The sequence below is a fragment of the Urocampus carinirostris genome, chromosome 17 (assembly GCF_059441175.1).
Source record: "Urocampus carinirostris isolate Australia breed hairy pipefish chromosome 17, RoL_Ucar_1.0, whole genome shotgun sequence".
Taxonomy (NCBI): Eukaryota; Metazoa; Chordata; class Actinopteri; order Syngnathiformes; family Syngnathidae; genus Urocampus; species Urocampus carinirostris.
This window is the reverse complement of record NC_142365.1, coordinates 7,496,955-7,515,589: the sequence shown is the minus strand read 5'-3', so window position 1 is coordinate 7,515,589 and position 18,635 is coordinate 7,496,955. Positions and strand designations below refer to the sequence as shown.

At 41.3% G+C, this 18,635-nt stretch overlaps 1 protein-coding gene across 3 annotated transcripts in view; it reads left to right on the top strand.

Annotated features, from left to right (window-relative positions):
- The window catches only part of LOC148349073 (ephrin type-B receptor 4a-like), a 96,682-nt gene that overhangs the window by 55,600 nt on the left and 22,447 nt on the right, over positions 1 to 18,635 (top strand). For all 3 annotated transcript variants that reach the window (XM_088320831.1, XM_088320832.1, XM_088320830.1), the window contains 5 exons: positions 2,465 to 2,746; positions 4,733 to 5,123; positions 9,263 to 9,415; positions 15,076 to 15,411; positions 18,084 to 18,208. In XM_088320831.1, coding sequence (XP_088176957.1) covers positions 2,465 to 2,746; positions 4,733 to 5,123; positions 9,263 to 9,415; positions 15,076 to 15,411; positions 18,084 to 18,208 — 1,287 coding nt within the window. The remainder of the gene's footprint in view (positions 1 to 2,464; positions 2,747 to 4,732; positions 5,124 to 9,262; positions 9,416 to 15,075; positions 15,412 to 18,083; positions 18,209 to 18,635) is intronic.

Genomic DNA, 18,635 nt, shown 5'->3' with positions numbered 1-18,635 from the left:
TCACTGCACACATTCATCTGCAGTGCAGTGGGATTTTTCAGTCTCACTTGTCAAGCGCAGCCTGTCGCAGCAGCCTCCACTTTCTTTTGGTTGCAGTAAAACAATGGCGAAGTTACTAGTAGAGCGACAATATTTTGACACGGCTATAAAACTTCGGTAACGGATTGTCTATACCGTAGTTTTTAGGATTATAAATCGCAATTTATACTCTGGTGAGACTTGTGTGTGTGAAACTATTATTATCAGGGTTGGGTAGGGTTACTTTAACTGGATTACTTAAATTACTTTTGGATTACTCCAATACCAAATATGCTAATAAAAGACAAAAAAAACTAAATATGAATAAAATTACTGAATTTTGTGCAGGCCTGGGGAGTAACGGAATACATGGAACGTCAAAAATGATGTTGGCAAGCTGTTTGAAATTATTTTCATTTTGTTTCTGTTGCATTTTATGTTAGTTTTGCCGGAGATCAAAAGATCAAAGCCAGGAGAGAAAGCTTACCACGTGTTGTGAGTCATAATTTTAGTCATATTCAGTTTCTTTTGTCTTTTATTAGCATATTTGGTATTGGAGTAATCCAAAAGGAATTGAAAGTAACCCTACCCAACCCTGCTTATTATTATATATCATATTGTGCCCTGCGAGTGGCTGGCAACCAGTCCAGGGTGTCCCCTGCCCACTGCCCGATGATTGCTGGGATGGGCTCCAGCACCCCCGCGACCCTACTGAGGATAAGCGGTGCAGCTGATGAGATGAGATGAGATATATATAGTATATATGTTATATCATTTCGCTTTATTTTCACACTAAACCACAAGAGGGTGCTCTAGGCCAAGTTGTGCCGAAATATATGAGATCACCTTTATTTTCACCAATCGGGACACGAAAGTTCAGAAGATAAGGCGCTGTTTCGACAAAGTAAATATTTTCAATTTAATCAAAAGTTTTATGAAAGGTGCAAATGCTCTGTTTTATCGTTCTAATATGTCCTCCAAAAATGAAGTTGTTTTCGTAACGTCTGTGTAAATAATCATGCTAAGATGGGGGGAATTTCACGCTGGGGGACATTTTTTTAAAATGTATTTTAAATTGCCTTTCCATATTACATGTATATTTTTTTCGTCATTAGCTCGCGGGTATCTTGGCTGCTTACTTCATGTTTTTGATCAGCCAGCCTCCTAATTTTCTGCCCATCGATCCCGGTTAGCCTTTTCTAGCAGCCTGCTAGCCCACCTGTGTGTTTCTTTTGCCAGTTGGCCCCATTTTGGCTGCTCGCTATTTGTTGTACCATTGCTGCATCCACCTACAAAACAACGCCTGGGCGTTCTCCACAAATACTACCAAAACTTGGATTAAAACACTCAAAACCTTTTCGACTCGTTAACATGTAAACCAATATGGTGAGTGGCTCGCTTGGATGCTGGTGTGCTTCACATGACGTCAAAGCTAAGGAAGTCAAAGACGAGACAGACTGTCTTCAGGATTCATAATCTCGGAAAATCATTGGAATATACTTTTGACATATTATAGATATAGTGCAAAAAACATGTACTTTTTTCTGGGTTGGATAGGGTTACTTTAACTGGATTACTTTCAATTACTTTTGGATTACTCCAATACCAAATATGCTAATAAAAGACAAAAGAAACTAAATATGAATAAAATGATGACTCACAACACGTGGTAAGCTTTCTCTCCTGGCTTTGATCTCTTTGATCTCCGGCAAAACAAACATGAAATGCGACAGAAACAAAATGAAAATAAATCCAAACAGCTTGCCAACATCATTTTTGCCGTTCCATGTATTCCGTTATTCCCCAAGCCTGCACAAAATTTAGTAATTTTATTCATATTTAGTTTCTTTTGTTAGCATATTTGATATTGGAGTAATCCAAAAGTAATTGAAAGTAATTCAGTTAAAGTAACCCTACTCAACCCTGACTATTTTCTCTTTTTTATGTTTTATTCGGGGATGAATAAAGTATCTATCTATCTATCTATCTATCTATCTATCTATCTATCTATCTATCTATCTATCTATCTATCTATCTATCTATCTATCTATCTATCTATCTATCTATCTATCTATCTATCTATCTATCTATCTATCTATCTATCTATCTATCTATCTATCTATCTATCTATCTATCTATCTATCTTTTAGAATTTGGGTATCCTTTTAACTGTTTTGAAATAACATTTTTAATGTTTGAAAGTCATAAAACTCGTACCAGGGAATACAATTGTTCACATTTTCCACAGACTGTGTTCCTCGAGATTTTTTACCAAAAAAGGTTGAAAAGAATAGTGATTTAGAATAGAAACTTTTAACGCGGTGTCCTCGAAAAGACTTCTCCGGACAATTAAAAGCAGCCGCGCTTACAGAAACATTCTACTGTTTAGCTTTTCTGGGTCAGCTCATTTTTCATGCTGCGTTCTGCGACTTGTCTTTGCTCTCAGTGGGAAGAAGTGAGCGGTTTAGACGAGGAGAACAACAGCGTTCGGATCTACCAGATCTGCCAGACTGACAGTTCCTTCAGCCACTGGCTGCGAAGCGGCTTCATCCAACGGCGGGGCGCCTCGCAGGTCTATGTGGAACTACGCTTTACCATGATGGAGTGCTCCTCGGGGAACGGACACCACCGCAGCTGCAAGGAGACCTTTAACCTGTACTACTACCAGGCCGACTCCAACGAGGCCACCGACACGTACCCGCCGTGGATGGAGAATCCCTACACTAAGGTAAGCCATCCCTACCTCAGGTCTCATAGCAAAATTGTAACAATTGGAATCGAGTCTCTTGAGATCAAACTTCCTGTTTGGAGTTTGCATGTTCTCCCTGTGTTTGCGTGGGTTTCCTCCCACATTCCAAAAACATGCATGTCAGGTTAATTGGCCGGTCCAAATTGTCCCTAGGTGTGAATGAGCGAGCGAATTGTCTGTCCCTGTGTGACCTGCCACCAGTTCAGGGTGTCCCCTGCCCACTGCCCGAAGATAGCTGGGATGGGCTCCAGCACCCCCGCGACCCTCCTGGGGATAAGCGGTCCAGATAATGGATGGATGGATGGAATCGAGTCTTCATTCGTGTCTGTCGAACTGCTCTAAATCATTGATCTGATGACTTGAATAGCAGAATTTGACTTAACCAGAAACTTGTTTTATATTACCAGCATCACTCGTAAATAGAGAACTGTGTTTCCCATAGAATTTTGTGTGACAGTCGAGGGAGGGGGTTTCAAACGTGCAACCTGGTGGCCATTCGCGGCCTTTTGGATTACAGTTCAAGGCTCCCGTCTCAATAGGAAAATTTAAGGAACAGTGTGTATTATTTGACCACTAAATGCTGTAGTATTGTGTTTTGGTTACCTGCAGCAGCATATCTGTATCCTCATGATGTGGTAACACAAACTTATAGCAGCGTCTTATATGAAGTCGACCAATAGCAGATAGGAGTGTCTGAAATAATGTTTGCCCGGACGCCCAGGGCGTGCATCTTTTACGTCGGGGGTACAACTTACACAACGTCTCTGCCCGGGTGGCCGACAGCTTTTTCCAAAAAGAAAGAAAAAAAAAATCTTTCGTTTTTATTTATGTATTCATTTTTTAATCATTTTCAAATCAAACGTTTGCTCTATTCCGATTTTGAAGTCTTCATTCGGTTTAGAAATTTCGGTTCCTTTGTCAATTTGCATACTCGGCATCCTGCATTGAATAACTTTGTGCTTGGGGACTTTCCCGAGCGTTATAAGGTCGCGCATTTGCATATCATTTAGACGCACAGAGAACACAAGAAAAATGGCTAAGTGGTTAGGAATCAAGCCAAAACCTCAGCACCAGAAGAAAGATTCAAAAGAAGCTAACAAAATGTATGACGCTACAAAACGTGAACTTACATTAAAAGCATCGTGGAAGGCGAAGTTCACGTGCCTTGTAGCAGACGATGCATGAATGAAGATGAGTAAATACAGGTACACACTGAATCCAGATGGAAAACAGCGATGTCATAGATATGCAATGAATGTTATAAGTAGATTTATAATAAACTTTTAAAGAGTTGCTCTGTTATATATTCTGATTATCAATCCTTAATACTTGGCAACAACAGTTTTTTTTTACGTCTTATTGTGTTTCAAGTTGCCCTAGTGTCCGCTAACTTTTTGTCATGAGATTCAGACACTGCAGACAGGCATTTTAAAAAATGTAACTCGTCATACAAATGAACCCTGCAAAGTTAGAATTCTGCAACTTTTTGGGGATGTAAAATAATCTGTCGTTGAAGCCGTACGGTGGGAAAAATTCTGTAACGAGGGGCCGAACAGACATCTTATTCCAGATCATAACATGAAAACATCGCAAGGCAGGAACGCTGTAACCCGGGGTTTACTTTATCCTATTATAATACTTCTCTTGAACGCATCAGGGAACTTATAAAATCCCCCCAATTTACGTGGAGCTTGAATTGTTTTGTTTTCCAACTCAGGAATTGCTTACTATGATGAACAGCCTGTTTCACTTCTCTCCCTATAGAAGCTTTATAATAGTGGGAAGCAATGATGCCAGGAAGCTAATAAATCAATGCAAAGCCTTAATAGCTTGTTTGGAAAGTTTCAATAATGTAAAGCACATGTGACGTGTGGTTAATGTTTGCAAATCTGTTGAATGCAGCAAAAAAGCTTGTTGCTGGAAACCGGCCACGCTGAGAATAAAACATCTGTCTTCCTTTCCAAGGTGGACACAGTGGCAGCGGACTTCCTCCTCAGGAAGGGCGGGGAGCGTAAATTCAACGTGAAGACCATAAGACTCGGTCCTTTATCCAAGAGGGGCTTCTACTTGGCCTTTCAAGCTCAGGGCTCCTGCATGGCCTTGCTCTCTGTCAGGGTTTTCTTCAAGAAATGCCCCCCTTTGATGAGCGCTCTCTCCTCCTTCCCGGAGACAATTCCTCGGACTCTGGTGCAGGAGGCCCAGGGTGTTTGCGTGGAGCACGCTTCTCAGCAGGGACCCCGAGCCCGCCCCCCCAAGCTGTTCTGCGGTGAGGACGGCCAGTGGGTGGGCCAACCCACCACCTCCTGCGCTTGCGTTCCAGGATACGAGCCGGCCGAGGGACACACCAGATGCACAGGTAGGAGGGTGGCGGGTGTGAGCGGGGGCGACGCCTACCCAGTGACCGAACCAGAAAACAATACTGGTGGGGGTGGGTGGGGTGAGCCGAGGGCAGACGCTTTGCGGAGGACGTGGGAGACCAGTGCATATAATGAGCAAGGGCAGCGGTGACACTAAGGTTGGTGGTGGTGGGGGGGTCAAGTAGTGCAGCACTTATCGCAGAAGGGAAGAGCAGGGTCAAAGGCTTACTGCCGGGAGAACTTATGGTTGAGTGCGATAGAGGGGAAGTAGAGTGGTGGGGGGTTCCACATGACGACTACATCACTTTCAAGACATCAAATCAATGGCTTCAAAAAGAGAAGTGGTTGGAGTTTTGTGGCCTCTCCGACTAATGAGTCTAATTAGGCTGGAGCACCCCATGGCTCCACCCCGAGCACCGGCCAAATGCATTTAAAGTAAAGGAGGATTTTCCGGGCTCTTTAAGTTTTTTACTAAGAACTCATTATGAGAATTATTGGACTTTTAAATCAGTGCTTTAGTTAGCTGCAAATAAAAGGCACTAAGTTTATAGCACTGTACATAATAGCGTAAAAGCATGCCAATTTCTTTTCATTCCATGTCCATACTGTGGCATGAAAATGTATCTAAACCTTTTGGAATTTCTCACTTAACTGCATGAAATCACCACCAAATGTGATTTGATCTTTTTCAAAATAACACAGATGAAAGGTTTCCATATTTTTGAATAAAAATATCATGCAAACACTGATATTAAAGGGAGGGATGAGTAACTGAGCTGTTAAAAATCACACAGATGGAAAAAAATGTCTGCTTTCATCTAAAACTACCCACAGATTTGTAGTTTTCCATTTTTTAATGAGAATACCATGCAAACACTGTGAGGAGAGGAATAAGTAACTGAACTGTCCAAAATTACAGAGTTGGAAAAACTGTGCTTTATCTAAAACCACCCACGCATTTATAGGTTCCCATATTTTAATGAGAATAGCATACAAACCCTGACAGAAGGGAGAGGAATAAGTAAATGTATTTTACAAAATCACACAAGGAAAAACGGTGTCTGTATCAACTAAAATCAGCAAAACATTTATAAGTTTCTATACTGTAATGAGGATAGCATGAAAACACTAAAAAAGGGGGAAGTATAGGTTACTTAACCGTTTAATATTTTGTGTTCCAGAACCGTGTCTGCTTTAACTAAAATCACCCCAAACATTGGTAGGTTTCCAAATTTTAACCAGGATAGAATGCCAACAATGAAAGAGGAGAGATGAATATGTAACTGTGTCACATTTACCATTTTGTGTCCCCCATAGTGTTTGCTTGAACTAAAACCTCCTAAATATTTCTAGGTTTACATATTTGAATAATGATAGCATGCAGAAAGACAAATGGGGAGGAATAAGTAACTAAACTGTCACATTTAATATTTTTCGTTTCGATAACTGTCACGACCAGAACGGAATCAGGACCCAATTGCGTAACGTTTACCACAAGTTTCATTGAAAGAAAGAGGAAGGGCTGTGCCCACGATCCAGTTTTCGCTGGATGCGGGAAGCAAGTCGCTCTCACAATCTGATTGTGATCCGAATACGGAAGTGGATCTTCCGTAGCGGGCGATGGCGGTGTCAGGGATGGAAAACAAGTTGATAGCCGGGACAGTGGAGCAAAAACGTGGTCGGGGTCAGAAACGGGTCGTAAGTCGGGACGGGAGAGCAGACGTGGTCGGGATCAAAAACGGGTCGTAAGCCGGGACGGGAGAGCAGACTTGGTCGGGATCAAAACAGGTCGTAGCCGAAGACAATTGGGGAGATCAGGAATAGTCAGGTGGAAAAACGGGACAGGCGGGAGTCAGGGTCAAAAAGGCTTGCCTTGTATCAACAGTGGTTCGCAGACAGACTGACAACAGGAGAGTGACAGGACTGGGTTTAGATAGGGACAGGGAGCCAATCAGATAGCCCGTAGCGTCTGGCGTCAAATGAGCGGCCACACGTGATTCCAATCGGTAATCATGACGGATAACAATATCTGCTTAAATTAAAACCACAAAAACATAGGTCTACAAATTTTGATACAGATTGTTGTTGACAAAAGGGGGAGGAATAAGTAAATTGTTTCATACCTAGAATTAGTGTCTATAGGGCTAGAAAATTAATTGAATTAATTTTGTTATTCTGTTTTTTAAAAATCATAAATTAGGAAAGTTGCAGAATCGGCGAATCGAAGGTGGGAATTGAAAAATTGCATTTGATGTACTCAAAGATGGTATATATAATTTTGGCGTTTTATTATGTCATTTCGGGTGTGCGGGTAACTGCTTTTTTCATGACTCCATTAAAGAATATTTATTGCGCATTTTAGTCAATCAATAAATATTCATCAAGAAGGATTTATTATTTTAAATTAAAGATTTCATTTGTTTCCTGACCATAGCATTTCTTGCATTTTTTTCATTTTTAAAATCCAGTTTGAATTAAAAAATGCTTAGGAATGAAAGAAAAACAGATATATTGTTTATATTTATCACCAAATAAAGGAGTTTGTTGTCCTTGCATGTTGTAAACTAACATTTTGCATTTTCAGTTTTCATTACTGTGAGAGCATAAAACAAGAACAGCCGTCATCCCATTAAGGGAAATTGCCTATATAAGGAGATTGAGCAGTTAATTAGCTTGGTAGTCTGACCGTTTAGCAAAATGAAATGGAGTCTCCTTTAATCTTATTATCTCACATATATTTTTCGTGAAAAAATGTGGTTGATTTATTAGATTATTTTGTATCTGCCGATAAGTCTCAAATCCGATACTTCAGCAATACATCAGGAAGAAAGAAAGTGTAGACTATCCAATTTTTCTCATTTGCATTTGGGAAAAAATACATGCAGAAATCGTTATATATTTAATTTCATATTGGTGTATAAATACATCCACTGATTTTTGAAACACTCAAAACAAAAAAATATATCAGGTCCCTGATTTTAAGCACTACACAGGATAATATAGTTGCAATTGAAATTCGATTATTATCTTGATAAATAAATTGAATACAGGACAGTGGCAGAAAGTTTAAATAGTGTGATAATGGTCTTTGTTTTCTTCATTTGGCGCCAGCCGCTGCGGGCTATCTCATTGGCTCCCTGTCCCTTTTTAAACCCGGTCCTGTCACTCGCCTGTTGTCAGTCCGTCTGCGAACCTCTGTTGATACAAGGCAAGCCTTTTTTGACCCTAACTCCCGCCTGTCCTGTTTTTGCTCCCGCTTTTCCACCTGTCCGTTCCTGATCACCCTGTCTGTCCCCGGCTCCGACCTGTTTATTTTTTTATCTCGACCACGTCTGTTCTCCCATCCCGGCATGCGACCCGTTTTTGATCCCGACCACCTTTTCTCTCCCGTCCCGGCTTACGACCCGTTTTTGATCCCGACCACGTTTTTGTTCTCCTGTCCCGGCTATCGACCTGTTTTTTTTCTGTCCTTGACACCGCCATCTCCCGCTCCGGAAGATCCACTTCCGTATTCGGATCACGATCCGATTGTGTGAGCGGCTTGCTTCCCGCGTCCAGCGGGCCCTTCTTCTTTCTATCAATAAACTTGTGGTTAACGCTACGCATTTGGGTCCTGTGAATTGAAAATACAGCAAATATCAGGCAAAAAATAAATAAACCCCCTGATGGATGTGATTTATTATTTAGGCGTTGTCATAGAAACAAAGCTTTTGCTGACCATGACGTGTTCTCCTTTATTTCCCCAAGGCCGGATAAGTTCTGTTTGTCCTCATGACTGATTTGTAGCTCTCCATGAACCAAAGTTCATCTTCTAAGAAACTTCCCGTCCTGCTTGAAGTCACACTCCTCAAACCTTGACTCCAAATTTCCCCACTCCAAGAAGATTCCTCTGTTTTTTGTCCGGCCACAGGAAATCTGTTTGTTTTTCCCTTATCTCTCGGAGGGCTATCATGTTTTGCTTTAAAAAACCCGTATAAACGACGGGCCTGTCTGATTTATTACCTGGCTCTCATTACATTCTTCCCTTGGCCCATCTGCAGCCATCTGGCTCCTGAGCACGCTTAACATGAGTGTAGGAGCCACAGGTCACATCTCATATAAATGCTCATAATGAATGTCCTTCATTTGTCCTCTGCAGCTTGTCCTGTGGGTCACTTCAAGTCCAGCGCCGAGGGACAGTGCGTGGTCTGTCCTGGGGCGAGCCACGCCTCCATCAGGGGAGAATCGATGTGTTCCTGTCGCCCCGGATACTTCCGAGGAAAATCCGACGCACCCGAGACTCCCTGCACCAGTGAGTTCAAGCATCAGTGTGTGTTACTTAGTCGTGTAGGAATACTTAATTCCTTTAAATGTAATGCCATTGATTTCAGTCCTTGGCCCGCCTCCATATTTGGTCCGGCCCCCTGAACAATACCAGATAGCATTTTGACGCCTTTTTTTTAATTATTTAATTATTTTTACCTAAAAACAGAACTCTAAGTTCCACTGTTTTCTTATCTAGCCACTCATGTTAGAAACTCGGCTGCAGGTTATGGCCACTATTGTTACTGTACTACCTGCTCCATGTTGTGTCTTCCTTTAGTGTCACTACCCTTTCACAGCTGGGAAGGATTCAGAGTCATTTGATAAATTCGACCCGTTGTTCAACTTTTTAGCGTTTTAGCTAGCTTCTCCAGTTAGCCACTCAAGTTAGCCATTCCTGCATCTATTCTAATCTAAAACTACCACTTGAGGTGAATTATTACACACTTTAGTGATCGTGTTTAATAATTCCCGTGATTCAGGAATCTTTAACTTTCCCACTGTTTCTTTCGCTAGTTAATGATGTTAGCCACTAAGCTGCAGGCTACGGCTCACCGCTAGCCGCTATTGTTATGGTCAGTTGTTCTTGCTGTACACTTCAGTGTCACTCGCCTTTCACTGCGGGTCATGCAAGCGAATAACGTTGAGTTCCGTGAATCAGGCATCCTCCACGTTTTTTCTCACTGTTTCATTCTCTATCCACTTGTATAAACCACCTGGCTGCAGGCTATGGCTTGCCGCTATTGTTATTGTTCTGCTCATTGCTAAAAAGTTTGCTTCGTCCTTCAGTGTCACTCACCTTTCTCAGCTGTTTATGAAAGCGAACGTCGCTGAGCTCCTTGATTCATTCCAGTGTTTTTTACACTATTTCCTTCTCTAGCCACTCATGTTAACCACCTGGCTGCAGGCTATGGCTCGCCGCTATTTTTATTGTTATCTGCTCTTGGTTAAAAAGTTTGCTTCGTCCTTCAGTGTCACTCACCTTTCTCAGCGAACGTCGCTGAGCTCCTTGATTCATTCCAGTTTTTTACACTGTTTCCTTCTCTAGCCGCTCATGTTAATTACTTGGCTGCAGACTATGGCTCACCGGTAGCCCATTTTGTTGCTTCGTCCTCCGGTGTCACTCTCCTTTCACAGCTAAGTAGTTTTGTGATTCAGGTTTCTGACGCTTTCTGGTTTCTTGCCTTTTTAGTTGGCGCCAAAGTTAGCCATTTACACCAGCTCTGACCAACTCCAGCTTTTCGGCCTTTTCAGACGCTCCGGGTGTATCCAGCTCGCTCGGTCTTTTTTGGGATTAACCCCAGCTAGTGGTGAATAATTGCACAACGTCACATTAACACATAAAGCGCCATTCTTTGCAAAAAAAGCACGAAATTGCATGTTTACTACCACTCTAGTCGGCTTCCGGTGTGAATTTTTCCTCCTTCTTTTATCCCGCTTTGTTTCTTTAGTGCCACAGCCGGCCATTGAGATGTGTGTTATTAGGGACAGATTGTGGTGGGGGTTTCGGGCTCCCCCACAAAAGCCCTTGATGGTCTCAAGTGACACCTCCATGCCGATCCTGGCTTAACTGTTGTGTGCACTTTGTCAGATTAGCAATCAAGAGGACGTGAAACATTTATCACTCGTCACTTCATTTCACGCATGCGCGTTTTCGAAACGGGGTGATGTGAGGATGCCGGAGTAAAGCAGGCGGAGACGGATGGAATAAAAAGGTTTTTTTTAGAGATTCGGAGGGAACACTTGAAAAAGTGCGCAACTTTTTTAATGCACTATTATTACGATGCACTTAGAGCTTAGGCCATTCTCAAGGCACCACCTTGTAAATATGAATTTTTATTACACGTTGATCCTGGAGTGCCATGTCTAATCTCATCGCAGACGATGTTATCTATGACAATAAAGAAAATTCTGTGTAAAAAATCCCACAACAGATAAATAAAAAAAGAAAGGAAAATAATGATATATGTTAAAATACTTCTTATGTTCAACTGACTTGTTAACTTGTTAAATAACCAATTTGTTGTGTTTTTGTGCATTTTTGTGCATTTTTGTGCATTTTTGTGTCATTTTCTCATTTAAAAAAAAAAAAGTTTAGACCTCAGAAATCACAGATAAAGTCAATAGATACCCCCTTATCAAAAGTAATAATAATTTTAAAATGCAAAGTATTAAATGACTCACCTTTTTTTACCCATCTGGTGTATTGTGACTTAATACAATTATACATATATATTTCAAATATTTAGTCATTGAAATGTATTAATATATTAATATTTTTTATGCTGGGTCATCTCAGCCCATTGTCTCAATTGTTTGTCTCCCAGAGTTTTTGTGCAGTGTACTGTGTCGAGTTTTAAAATGTTATTTAACGCCTGATGGGCACTCAGGACGAGTTTAATAAGCAAAACATGTGCTTTTTGTTGGCTTCAACTAAAACTGTCAGTTTTTGTTATAACACTGCACCATAACACTGACATAAAGATATTTGCGAAAGGGTATATGATTATAAGTGTGTTCATTATGTGAAAAAAAATGTCACACACTATACAAATGCTCTAATACTTAATGTCACGCATACCTTTGCCAAGAAGAATGTACTGAAATCCCTTATTTATTGCGGTTAAGGGACCAGAACTACCCACGATATTAAAAAATCTGAAAATGAGCCGCCCCCTATTTTTAACATGCCCTCTGCCTGCCCCCATTCGTGAACATAGTCCACCTGAGATAATGGTTCGCGACCACTACCATGCATTTCGTTTTAGGCGGGCCATAATGGCACGCTTTTGCGGCCTGTACCGGAAAAAATATGCACTCGGCCAGCCCCTGCTCTCAGCGACAGTCGACTAGGGATAATGTATTTTGGCCACAACCATGCATTTCACAAAACATCACACTTTTCCAACTAAAGTGCCTTTTGCTGCAAGTTTGGATTGGGAATAATGGATCGTGTCCGCATGCATGAGTCTAGTTCATTTTTGGTGGAAATACAGTAGCAACAAAAAAAAGAGCCACCAGGCCTGAAAAAAGTACGATCTGCCAGTCCCCACCTGCAGCAATATTTGATCGAGAATAATGCATTGTGGGTGCACAAGTGCATTTCACTTTTTAGTGGATCAAAGAGCAAAAAAAAAACTGCCAGGCCCAACGAAAATGCCTTCTGCCAACCCTCTGCTCCTAGCAACATGCGTTCAGGGATAATAGATAATAGCCACACGGGTGCAATTCACTTTTTGGTAGACAGGATGGCAAAAAGAGCCATATGGCCCGACAAAAGTGCACTCTTCTCACCCCTGCTCGCAGCGATAAGGGATAATGGATCATGGCCGCTCAAGTGCAGTTCACTTTTGGGTGACAGAATAGCTAAAAAGATCCACCAGCCCTGACAAAAATGCACTCTGCTGGCCTCCCCTTTCAGCAACATGCGTTCAGGGATAATAGATTATGGCCACACGGGTGCAATTCACTTTTTGGTAGACTGGATGGCAAAAAGAGCCATATGGCCCGACAAAAGTGCACTCTGATTGCCCCTGCTCGCAGCGATAAGGGATATTGGATCATGGCCGCACAAGTGCAGTTCACTTTTTGGGTGACAGAATAGCTAAAAAGAGACACCAGCCCTGACAAAAATGCACTCTGCTGGCCTCCCTTCGCTGCAATATGTGATTGGGGATAATGGATTACAGAATATTTTCCAATGAGCAAAGTAGCGAGGGAATATAGTTGTCGAGTGAATAATCATGAGGCCTTTTTTTCGATCCATGACGTCATATTTAGCCGTTATCGCTCTGATATTTATCATGCATCCATACTTTCCATTTTTAATGTAGACTCAACCTGCTTCTTATTCGTTTCTGTACTATCTTCTAGCAGTCATATGTCGGCTTGCTGACTGTAATAAAGAGCAAAGTGATTGTGGAGAGTGGAAAGGGATCACCTCTAAACTACCTTCCCCCAGGTGATGAGTTCAGAATTCATACCTCATTCTCTAATACTTGTCGTCGTCCCACTCGGGCTTCCAGTGAGAAAACTATTTGCACGTGAGAAAGCTGGAGGCTCCGTGACAAAGCTTGGACTCCTCTTCTTCTTGCTCTGCTCCAGGCTACAGATATCTTCTCAACACAGTTATCGTCAGCCTCCCGGTGCAGTGTCACCACAGCGGTTACAAATTCTCTCGAGGATCATTGTTCTGCTTCCTGGCTACACGTAAAGACGGAAAAATGTGTCTGAAGCTGTACGACGAACTAAAAGAGCGTGTAGGTCGCAGAAAGGTGAAACGGCGTGAAAACAGGACGGCGGGGGGTATAATTGGATTTGATGAAAACGGTTGTTATGCCTTGATTGCATCTGGTTTAGAAGCACCGACAGCAAGAAGGGTTGGAGGGGGATTTTTGCAGCCTAATAATTAAAAATGTTTCCTATGTGTACTTAAAATGTTTCCCTAATTAGCACATTCTCTTCAGATTGTTTATGTCGCTTTCGTCCTTATATTACTAATTATTATGTAACATTATGCACAAAATGACTTTAAAACGCGTCGGCTGGGTGGCTAGTGTTCAGCCCCGCGGTGCGGAGGTTCAGGATTCAAGTCCGGCTACTGGAGCCTGTGGAGTTTGCATGTTCTCCCTGTGCCTGCGTGGGTTTCCTCCGGGCACTCCAGTTACCTCCCACATTTCCCAAAATCATGCATGTCCCTAGGTGATAATCAGCTAGTGTGATGTCTGTCTATGTGTGCCCTGTGACTGGCTGGCAACCAGTTCAGAGTGTCCCCTGCCCACTGCCTAGAGATGGCTGGGATGGGCTCCAGCACCCCCGTGACCCTACTGGGCATAAGCAGTGCAGATAATGGATGGATGGACATAAAAAGGGGGAATAATGCAAAAACAAAAACAAAGCAAGGCAAAAATAAAAATGAAACAAAAGTTTAAAAAGAAGAAAAAAGATGGAAAAATTATATAACCGTAAAAGAGACAAAAAACAGGGAGAAAAGCAATAAAAGAGAAGTAAAAAGCCAGGGAAAAAGAATAAAAGAAGTAAAAAAGAAAAGAAAAAGGAGAAACAAGACAAAAAGGAAGAAAAGGCAAGAAAATAAGAAGTAAAAATTGAGGAAAAAAGAAATAAAAAGGTAGGGGAAAAATAAACAAATGAAGAAACCATTAGAGAGAAAAAAAGAAGATAAAAAGCAGGAAAAGGACACGATTTTGAGAGTTTCTTTGATTGCTGTTGTGTTACATGCAAATATTTTGTGCAATTTATTTGAATTTAACAGTCAATACTTTTGCAACATTGTACTTCTACGACAAATGTTTGAAGTATAGTTTTGTAAGTTTTTGCAACCAACTAAATAAATCCACAAAATGTTAGTATTATGTAACAAAAGGTACTTTTTTAAAAACTGTTGTACAGTGGGACCTCGCTACTTCACAGTTCCACGTTCGCGGATGAGAGATGAGAGATGAGATCAAATAATTAATTACTTCCCCGGGTGGAGTTAAAGAGCCTCATGGCATATAGTATCTACAGTAGTTTAATTGCTTTTCCACAAATATAGCATGCTAAAAAATCATCAAAAAATGAATCTTGAAAATGCCTCAAATATCCTCTAAGCAAACATCTCAGTAAGTCGCTTGCCAATCCGGCCAACAGGACCACCCTCAGCCCCTCGCAGCATCGCCTCGCAGATCAACGGTACGTCCCTGCGCTTGGAATGGAACGAGCCCCTGGACAACGGCGGCAGGTCGGACCTGAGCTACAGCATCCGGTGCCTGATGTGCAGGACGCCGAAGGGCTCGTGCGTGTCCTGCGGAGACAGCGTCAGCTACCGGCCGGCGCAGGCCGCTCTGACCAGCCGCAAGGTGGAAGTGTGGGGACTGCTGCCCCACACCACCTACACCTTTGCCGTGCAGGCCCTCAATGGGGTGTCCCAGCTCAGCAACAAGGACCCCGCCAGCGAGGGTGTCAATATCACCACTAGCTACGATGGTAAGGAGCAGCTGGGTATGAAGGTCCGATCCTGCCGTATGTAGATATAAACATATAAGTACAGACGCTTCCCTATTAACAACGATTCGGTAGACACGAACATTTTTTTGGGGATATCGAAAAATACTTGGACATTGCTGTCAGTTTGATTTTGTATTGTGTGCACCTTTTTCCGAGTACAGGACATCACTGTAGTGCTTCTTTTCACCACTACCGGTGTGTGGCGCTGTGAGAGGTCACCCAGCATCCACCCTTCCTTTTCCTAGTTCGTGTGTAAACATATTGTAACCCTTGCGCGCTAAGAACTTTGACATTTTTATTGTTTAATATCTCGTATATCTATTTAATATGGTTGGTGTAAAGAAGCGGTGAGATGAAAGTGGAATAAGAAAGCTTGATGCGGTTGAGAAAAAGGTTGGATTTAATTTTCTTCCACGAGGAGGAAGTCACCTGACTCTTGAAGCTCATCTTCCAAAAGTAAGTTAAACTTAACTTTATTTATCTTTATTGTGCATATTATCTCATAGGTTACTTATACAAACCTTTAACATGCTTATATAAACCTTACACATACAAAATATAGCACTGAAGCAACTTACGAACAAAATCAACTTACTCACGATCCTCCGGAATCTCGTTCGTGAGTAGGGCAGCATCTGTCGGTACCATCTGTCTCTAGGTACTGGACGATCGTTCGTAAGTTGAATTTGTTCGTAAGGTGCTTCAATGCTATATTTTGTATGGAATGTATGTTTAAGGTTTGTATAAGTAACCTATATTGTTTTGTACTAAAAAAATAAACATTTCATAAAATAATATGCTCTTTAAAGATAGATAAAGTTGAGTTTAACTTACTCTTGAAAGATGCACCTCAAGAGATCCTCCTCCTTGATAAAAAGTGGCCGAAAAAAAGCGATCCAACCATTTTCTCAACCGCATCGAGCTTTCTTATTCTTCTTAGTGCGCTGGAGATGCAGTATAGAATATTTACAAACGAACTAGGAGGAGGAAGCCGGATTTCTTCTTCGGGGTGGATGCTGGGTGAGCTCTCACAGCGCCACATGGCGGAAAGAAGAACTACAGCACTGTCCTCTACTCGGATAAAGGTGCACACAATGCAAAATCTAACTTACAGAAATGTCCGGATATTTTTCGACATCCCGACAAAACTGTTTGTATCTACCATTTTACGTAAATCGAATGGTCGTAAGTAGGGGAGCGTCTGTATTGATGATCTCTTGCCCGTGCAATGAAGCACATTTCTAAATGGACTTTGAACAACTGAACAAAGTTTAGGTCATTACATTTGATTTTCCAGAATCTCACAAATAATGGTTGTGTGAAATTTGATCACCTTAGCACTGTTTTCATGCACCCTGGTTGCTTGAGTGCCCTTCTGCTACATTTATTGCACCTGTTTTAAACTCCTGACTTTCTCTTCCTGTCATTCACCGCTTGTTTGCAGCTTTGCCTTAGGAAACCTAAAATTTTTCAAAACCACTTACGCCATCTGTGTTACTGCCACAGGACGCTAAATCCAATTTTACTTGTACCTGAACCTTGTCAGTGTAGTGATTTGATCAGATGATATTGCAGTGATTCCTTGTCAAGTGCTGTTTTATATATTTTTATTTACAGCACTTTAATTTCCATTTTTATGTACAACGTAAAGAAAAAATTGATTTTACATTAACTCAAGCAGACTAATCTGCAAAACAACATAAACAATATGATTATATGAATTAGCGATGCAAGATAATTTATTTTTATACCAATAACTGAACTTCTTTAAACTGTCAAATCTAACTTTTTATACAAGCGGGTTAGGTTCCGAACCATCGTTCGTAAGTTGAATTTGTTTGTAAGTTGCTTCAGTGCTATATTTTGTATGTTAAAGACGTATATAAGCATGTTAAAGGCTTGTTTAAATAACCTGTATTTTTTTACTGAAAAATAAAACGTTTCATAAAATAATATGCTCTTTAAAGATAAATAAAGTTGAGTTTAACTTACTTTTGGTAGATGCACCTCAAGAGGTCCTCCTCCGTGGTAAAAAGTGGCCGAAAAAAGCAATCCTACCATTTTCTGAAACCGCATCGAGCTTTCTTATTCCACTTTTGTTTCAAAATAAACGGCTCGGCTCTTCTCTTCACTTTACACCAACCATATTGAATCGATGCACGAGATATTAAGCAATAAAGTTCTTAGTGCACTGGAGATACAGTATAGAATGTTTACACACGTACTAGGAAGAGGAATTGGATTTCTTCTTCGGGGTGGATGCTGGGTGGCCTCTCACAGCGCCACATGCCGGTAGCGGTGGAAAGAAGCACGACAGTAATGTACTGTACTCGGAAAAAACTCACAGCAATGTCCAGATATTTTTCGACATCCCGAAAAAATGTTCGTGTCTACCCTTTATCGTAAGTCGAATGGTCGTAAGTAGGGGAGCGTCTGTACACGACAAAATACTCAACAAAAGAAAACACAATTACCCGACAGTTCCTGTTTAATTTGTATGTGGATTTATTTAGATCGCATATATTTGTAGGTATTTACGTATTCATACATTCATTACTACATATGGCTGGATCAGTCCTACCACAGCTAGGGCGGTTTTAGCTCATGAGGGCGTTTTATTATTTATTAATTCTCTCGTCTGATTTTTTTAGTGCCATCTCTGGTGTCTGTGATCCGTAAGAGTGACTCCACTGAGAGCAGCTTGACTCTTCACTGGTCCGTCCCTGTGCAGCCACACTACAACATTCTGCAGTATCAACTGCGATACTGTGAGAAGGTACGTTGCTTTTTTTACCCAGCAAGATTGGGAACCTTTTCTAGTGTGCCGCAGGATATTGCCCAATTTTACCTTCGGATAATAAAGCATACCACCTTGATATCAGTTTATATACAGAGATCCCTCAGTTTTCGCGGTTAATGGGGACCAGGACCAACGGTGAAAAGTAAAAATCTGCAAAGTAGCACCGTCATAAAATTCCCCAAGGGTTAAACTTACCTCGAGATGACGTCATTACTAACTGACAGTATACGACTGTAACAAAATAACTACTATAGATCTACAACATAATAACACACAACTCATATTTACAGGCTTTATTGTCATTATACAACAGTAAAACAAAAATTGGAGGGATTCTCCTTTGTGTAAGAGAGCAATTTAGAGAACCGCTGGCTTTAAGCCTGAAATTGGGTTCAAGCTCAGG